Below are 7,366 nucleotides of genomic sequence, written 5' to 3'. Positions count from 1 at the left end.
CGGCGGGAGCGCGGGACGGCCCCGTGGAGCAGAGGGGTCCCCGTTTCAGCAGAGGCTTCTCCCTCCCAGACCCAGGTTCCAAGGACAGCTTCTGTGGGATATAAAGGTGTAAAACAAGGCTGTTTCCAGGCTTTTTTGCTCTCTTTGGAATCCTCCTCCTCCACAGCAGTGGTCCCTGCCTCTCTGCCTGGAATGAGGCTCCTGCCGCCCCTCAGCAGAGGAGGGAGAGCCCCTTGCCCTGTGCCTTGGCCTCCCTCCCCTTTCCTCCCCATCTCTTCCTGCTTCACCATCTGGAGGCACTCCCTGGGGTCTGGCCTCGGGGAGAGTAAGCAAGAGAAGGGGAAGGTGTTTTGTGGTAGGAGAAAATCAAAGCGTGGCGTGCGCTGACCCAGCGAGGCTTCCCCCTCTGCTCTGTGGCCACAGCCACCAGCTCCGGAGGGATTTGAAAACACGTGGTTTTAACCCCACGTTTCTGCTTTTCTGATGGGTTTTGCAACTTGTTACGCTTCTCTGCTTCTCGACAGTGGTTCAAACCTCCGGCGCAGCCTCCCGCGCTGTGTGGAAAGGATGCTCGGCAGCAGCTCGAGGGGGAGAGCTCCACGGGGCTGCGGGAGGGAGCTTGCAGGGCCGAGCGGTGATCTCTCTCTCCATCAGTGCCATGTTCTGCTAAACCCTCATGGTACGGTGAAAAGAGAGTATCCTCGTCTTAGGCACGGAGAAACGGAACCTGTTGGGTGAACTGCTTGTGTCGCTGCCCAGTTACGAGAGGCAAGGTCTGAGAAGCAAAACGGAGCAATTTCCCTTCTCCCTTCAGGGAATCCGATGCTGCCCGTTTCCCGGAATCGGAGTAGTGAGTAGGTTATAGAGTGAATTGCTCCTTTGGGGTCATACGAAACGTGAGGAGAAAAGGTAGAGTTTTAAAAAGGAGTTGGCAGCGTCGGCCAAAAGCATGTCATAGTGGAGAGAGACATCCCTTTGGCCCCACGTGCGAGACTGTTGTCTAAGCAGGAAAGAATGCTTCAGTAGCTGTGAAACCTTTTCGCATTTGTAAAGTTTGGTAAGTCACGTTTACGTTCTTCTTTTTTTTTCTTCTCTCTCCCTCCACCCCTTCTTTCTTGCAGGCGGCAGACTGTGACCAGTACTCCCTGCTGGATTGAGCTGCATCTGAACGGGCCCCTGCAGTGGCTCGACAAGGTCCTTACGCAGATGGGCTCCCCGAGTATTCGGTGTTCCAGCGTCTCCTAAGGAAACATGTCCTGGGGATGGGTGGGGGGAACGAAAGACTCTGGAAAATGGAATTGGCTTAACCCTTAGCAAAGTGCGTAGTGCATAGGGAACAGATGCCCGGTTACTGAAGTGATGAGAGAAAAAAATCTGCTTTAAAAAAAAAAGTGGATTTTCTTTGTTTTGTTTTGTTTTTAAACTAAATGCCCACGTAAGCCACTTCCACTGAAACTGTTAGCACTTTGGTTACGACGCCATGGGCCATTGCAGTCAGAAATTGAAGCTGAAGTTTATTATGATTGAAAAAAAAACCCAAACCCAACAAACTGGACTTTGTTTCAGCAGAGGGAAGCCAGTGCTCTGCCTCCAGCCACGTCGGGCCGCTGGCTCGAGCTGGTGGGAGCACCTGGGGGAGCCCGTGACGGCTTGGAGGAAACTTCCCGTTGCCTCACGCAGCTCCAGACTCGTGTCCCGCAGCACCTCCGACACCTCTGACGAGCCGGGTGCCGCGGGACCTCGGGATGGCTCTCTTGGAGGAAACTTCCCGTTGCCTCACGCAGCTCCAGACTCGTGTCCCGCAGCACCTCCGACACCTCTGACGAGCCGGGTGCCGCGGGACCTCGGGATGGCTCTTCCCACGCGTTCCCGTCACCATCCACACGCGTCCTCCCGGGGCTTGCAGCAGCGGGGAAGAGGAAGCATTTCAAGCACACGCAAGAACTGATTCCCACGGCGATGTTCCCAAAAGGAATGTGTTTCCCACGCGGGACTATTAACAAGGAGGCAGAGTCTTGCTCCACTCCTGAGGGATGCCGCGGGTGGCCTGATGCTCCCAGACTGGAGGGACGTGAAGCAAGAGGCCAAACTTACGGCTCCTTCTGATATCACTGCGTTTCCGGTGTGGAGCGACGTTCGCCTCCAGCCGCTCACAGACGGACGTTTGTCGCGTGGGGAGCTCTGGCTGGAGAAGTTAAGCCTTCGTCTGTTGGCATTAACTACAGAAAGTTTGTATTCTGCTTTCTCAGTATGTTGAATGGCGTCTGCCACGCCTGAAGCCTCGGGGGGCTCCGTGAGTTCAGCGTCCAGGTCTGCTCTAGGGATGGAAGTGAAGGGCCCTTGCTGCCGTTCTCAGAATATGCAGCTGAAGAGATTTGCATCCCACACCGTCACGTGCGACCGCGCATGAACCAGGACGTCTCGGGCACAAACCCCCTCGGTTTGAAACTTAATTCAGCTGATGAAAATGCTCCGAGATGTGTTTTTGCCTAGAGGAATTGGGAGAGTGTGTATTTACTTGTATTATAAAATGTTCATTTTAAACATACATGCTCCAGACTGTTTAATGTTTTTTTTCTTCCCTGCAGCAACTGTCGTGGCAAACAACTTCCACAACTGGAAAAAACCCAAACCCTTAGCACTTGGTTTTTATGGTTCAAATTTGCTGAATGAATCTCCTCATTTTGTCAGTGCTGTCCAGTTACCTGTTTCTTTATATCTGCGTTGAGTATCCTGTGAGTTTGTGCCGAAAGATCAGAAGGGGGAGGGGAGAAAGCGATAATCAGATTCCTATGGAAATCTTTTGGGGTTTTTTTTGTCCTATATGAAAAACAAACACACAGGCTGGATCTGGCTCCGGGAAGGAGACACTTGGACGGACTTTATGATGGTTTGGAATGCTCTGGGTCCCACAAACTGGTTTGCAAAAACCCGACACTTCGGGACCCGAGGCGTCGGCACGACGGGGTGCGAGGTGCCCCCAGGGTCAGTGGCCGCAGGAACACGTGATCCGAGAGGCTTGTGCTGGGGTTTGTTTTACCTGGCTTACGAAGGGGTTTCTCTAAGAAAACAAGAAATGATGTTTCTGTACAGGGAGTTTGAGTTCTGAGGAAGACTCTCAGTGGTGGGCGTGCTCCTGAGTGACAGAGGCGCTCCAGGATATCCTCTCGCAGCAGTTTGACTGGAGCTTTCACTGCGCAACACGGCTCGTATCGTAGCGCTGGAGCTTTTCTAGGGTGTTTAATTTTTTTTTTCTTTTTGCCATGCATCTGGTTTTAGTTAAGTCTCTGATTGCATGGACCTGTGCAATAGGAGCATCTGTGTAAAACTGTTTTCGAGCCACTTAAAAAGCAGGTCTGGCTCTCACCGTGGATTGATTTGGCATTTACATTCAGATACAGGTTTGTAATGTAGCTGCAAACAAAAATTTCCCCTGACTTTTGTGGAAGTGTTTGACTTCCTGCTTTTAGTGAGAGAGGGGGGAAAAAACGTGCTACGTAAAATGCCCCCAGGTTTCGTCCCTGAGCGTCTTTAAGTCATATTTCCTTATTTTAGTGAACAAACTTGTTGTCATCAGCCACAGAGGACATTGTGCCCCGGGTTGCCTTGTGTGTGAGCAGCACAAGTGACATCTTAAATTCCCGTGTTGGGGAGCTCATTGCACGCGACGGCGCGCGCAGGAACCCAGCCTGACCGGGAGGCTGCGAGCTGGAGCAAACCGAACTTTGTTTGGCAGGGAGTTTGCACCCAGATTCGCCTCCTCAGCCAGACTAGGAGTTGGACCTGTGTTCCCGCTAGGAAGCAGATCTCTATCTCCTGCTTGAGGAGGGATAATTAATTGCTGTTGCAAAAACAGGATTCAGATGCTACATGAAAACTTCGCTTAATCTCACCCCGTCATCCCTTGAGACTTCAAATGGAAAATGTAAGCTGCCCTGGTAGTACAGATAGATAAAAACGTGAGGATTATCTCCACTAGAGTATTCATTTCCTCTCCTCCCCTTTGTTTGCCTTCTCGCTAGTTCACAAAAGCTTTAGGCTTTCTGAAGTTCCCTTATAAAGTCAAACGGAAAGTCCTGCAGCGAACGAAGAGATAAAGCTCAGGACAGGGCTGCGCTCCAAGGGACGTCGCGGCTCAGTTTCCTTTCATGTCACGCAGTTAAAGGCTGAAAGCGAACCCTCCCCTGGCAGCCACAAACCGGGCCAGGCCGCTGGCAGGGACACTGCTGAAAGGTGACATTTGGCTCGAGAGGGTCGGAGGCAGCAGTGCCCCAGGGGTGCACGCGTGGCTGCTTCTTGGCTTTACTTCCTTCTTAAAACTCGGAGTAGCTTTGGGATGTAGCACGGGTGTACACGTCCAGCCGAGCTCAGATTACAGACCTGGACTGGAGTAACTTCTCATTCAGTGGCGGTTTCAGGTAGTTTTACCAGGATTTCATGCGTTTTTGTTACTAGTAGAGTCACTAGCAGGAACTTTGACTCTTTTTAATTGGTGTAGCCATACACAAGGGCCTGGCTGCTGGCAGATGATACTGATGGCCTTGTGGTTTTAAATGACTGTGGTGATTTTTTTTTTTCTTCTTTTTTATTGGTGTTAACGTATTGAACTGAACTGCAGTTTGTATTTTGTGTTAAGCCCGTCTCAGCAGTGCAGTGCTGCCCATTTGATTTCATCGCCAGGAGTTGGCACTCGTGTGTGCAAAGATGGAGAAAGCCAATCGTAACAAACTGCCCCCGAGCTCCGGCTTAACCCCGTACGTGCCGTGAAACAGCTGGGGGCAACCTCTGAGAAAGAGTTCAACGAATTCAGTTTCCTCTCCCCTTAAGGATCAGCAGAGTTTGAACCCTGCAGAGGACTCCTGGGCAGGGCGAAGAGCATCCTCAAGCAGCAAGTACCGATGTCCGGGCCTTGTGCTGCTTTCCTGGCTGGAACAGCACGAGGAGCAAGAAGAACCGGGCTCGGTGAAGGGCTTCAGCCGTATCGCGAAACATCTGTGAGTGTTCCTGGTTCTCCAAGGTACTGGATAGGTAGGAGGATGGAATTTCACAAATAAGCTGGTAAGCTAGAGTGAGCAATAATTAGTCACTGTGTAGGAGTCGATCGAGCGCTATGGTTAAGAAACTCAGTATATGTTTTTTATTATGTACATTCTTCTGTATTTATATTGTCTCTCTTGAATATTCAGATGAATCAAATATTTAATTTTTTACCAGGAAGGGCAATTAAGGGTTCGGAGTATTAAATCTTTCATACGTTCCTTTCTGACGACTGCTAGAAATCAGGCGGTTACTGATGTGAGAACGAGAGACTCGCCTCAGAACCGAGCGACAAACCCCAGCGAGTAAACCAGAACAAGGACTTCTCCAGCAGGAGCCTTTGCCCGAGTCGCTGTTTAATCCTGTAGCATCGAGTTGGGTTCCCCAGCGGGCCCTGGAGTCGTGCTCTTCAGATCTTTAAAAAGAAAATAACAGATTATTCCGTGCATGTTTGGTTCATCTTGTGTTTCCTCCAGTACGTGGATGCTCGAGGAGCCTGCGCCAGTCTCTGCTGCTGAGCCGCGACTGGTTCCCTCTCCCCGCGGAGGCAGCCTACTTCCCTGGCTCCCCGCTGACCCGCTCCCCCTTCGCTAGATATGTATGAGCATGTTTGCAATTAGTCTTCTAGATGTTCTTAACCTGAGATTGTATGTTAACGAGCGGTGATGCCACCCGCCCGCTTTAGCTTGTAACGCATTATTCACCGATTTTGTTACTAAAGGCCTGTACTGTGTATGCCCTCTTCTTTCCTATGTGAAACTGTAAGTTCTATTTTTGACATTTTAATAAACTTTGATTTGAAAACAGAGTCTCGTGAGACAGTAAGGCTTATCGTAAGAATATGCTTAAGGGCGTGCATGGAAAGCATTTGGCGTTGTGAAAGCGCAGATCGCTCAGAGACGGCGGCACCTTTACATGTGCCTGATGAAGGTTGTTCCCAGTGATTGTCGGTTACGGTAAGATCTGCGTCCTTCTTACAGTCTGGGCAGTTTCATTCAAGAATATGAAGCCAGATATAAAAAATAATGTAAAAATCGCAACCACTTCTTTTAACTAACGGGATTCAAAGGTGAACAGAAGTGGAGCCGAGTGGCTCAAAGGATTTGTTGACAAACTGCTGGAGAAGTCAGAGGCAGCGAAATGTTCCCTCTGCTCCGTGCCCTGAACCGCAGCTGCACTTTCACCTTACGGCTGCGAATTAAGAAACTCCTCTGTCAGAAGCGCGGGAGTGGCAGCGGCGTATTGACTGCCTTGTCCTCAGTGTCTTGTCGTGAGACAGACCCTAAAATCCCTCCGGTGTCTCCGCTGAGGAATTGTATCTTTTTTTCTGAAGTTGGGGGTTTGGCCACTTGGTTGTTCCGTCCTGCGGAACAGAGGAGGGCAGGCGGATGGGCACAAATGTCGTCTCCAGCTGCTGGAAGTTTCTAGTCCAACCTTGTGCTTGATCCAAGGCTCTTGCCAACACCAGCTCAGGTCAGCTGGGCTTTTGGCCAGATAAATCTCGACAAAAAACCCTCAAGACCAGAGATTGTACCCACCTCCTCCCCAGATAAGCTGTTCCGGGGTCCTAGTGGAAAAATTTTCCCATCTTAAATTTCCCAGACTATTTTTGGCTGTTGCCCCTCGTTAGGGTGGGTTTCTCGAGCCTGCGGTCTCTCTCGTTGCAGCGGTGACGCTGCTCCCTCCCCAAGGAGGCAACCGCTGCCGTCAGAACTGAAGCGGTGCCCAGGAGTGAGCGGTGGCAGCCGGAGGGGGGTGGACTCCTCCACACCCACCCCGCTCAGCTGTACCCTGTGCTGCTGTCCCCACCAGGACTGTGCCCTGGGGGACATTCTGGGCCACAAAATGTCCAGCGAAGCGGCTGTTCTGACAGAAGGCAGGTAGTTGGGTCAGGTGTCACAGCAGGGGGATAAAAACCCCACAGAGGCCGGCATTCATCTGCCCTCGGGGAGAGCATTCTCCGAACAGCATCGCTAAGCCAAGGCAAAGCCAAGGCACACGATGATCTAATGCTGCGAACTCCTAACGTTCCTCCTCGGGTTTCACTGAAATTCAGATTTTACTTTTTTTCTGGTTGTTTTTCCTTACGGAGGGTTTACGAGAATAGTTTTTCCACTCGGTTTTCCAACAATGCGGTAATAAAAGGGTCTCGGCCAGATTTTGTGCTGGGGGTTGCCAGAAATCAAGTGTGATGTAGTAAATGGGCTCAGAGCTGCAAGTTCTGCTCGTCGTCACCTGGACAGATCACGGATTTCAGTATCTCAGTATGAAAAAGCGAAGTTTAAGCAAAATATAGGTTCAGTAATCAACTGCCTCACCTTTCAGCAGG

At 50.9% G+C, this 7,366-nt stretch overlaps 1 protein-coding gene across 1 annotated transcript in view; it reads left to right on the top strand.

Moving 5' to 3' along the window:
• SMAD3 (SMAD family member 3) overlaps positions 1 to 1,457 on the top strand; it is a 17,278-nt gene extending 15,821 nt beyond the window's left edge. Inside the window, exon 8 of the mRNA XM_009867793.1 lies at positions 1,122 to 1,457. Coding sequence (XP_009866095.1) covers positions 1,122 to 1,245 — 124 coding nt within the window. The 3' untranslated portion in view covers positions 1,246 to 1,457. The remainder of the gene's footprint in view (positions 1 to 1,121) is intronic.
• The last annotated feature ends 5,909 nt before the right edge of the window (positions 1,458 to 7,366 follow it).

Source organism: Apaloderma vittatum, unplaced genomic scaffold (assembly GCF_000703405.1).
Source record: "Apaloderma vittatum isolate BGI_N311 unplaced genomic scaffold, ASM70340v1 scaffold3834, whole genome shotgun sequence".
Classification (NCBI taxonomy): Eukaryota; Metazoa; Chordata; class Aves; order Trogoniformes; family Trogonidae; genus Apaloderma; species Apaloderma vittatum.
Note: the sequence above shows the minus strand (reverse complement) of the source record. Positions and strands in the feature narration are given on the sequence as shown.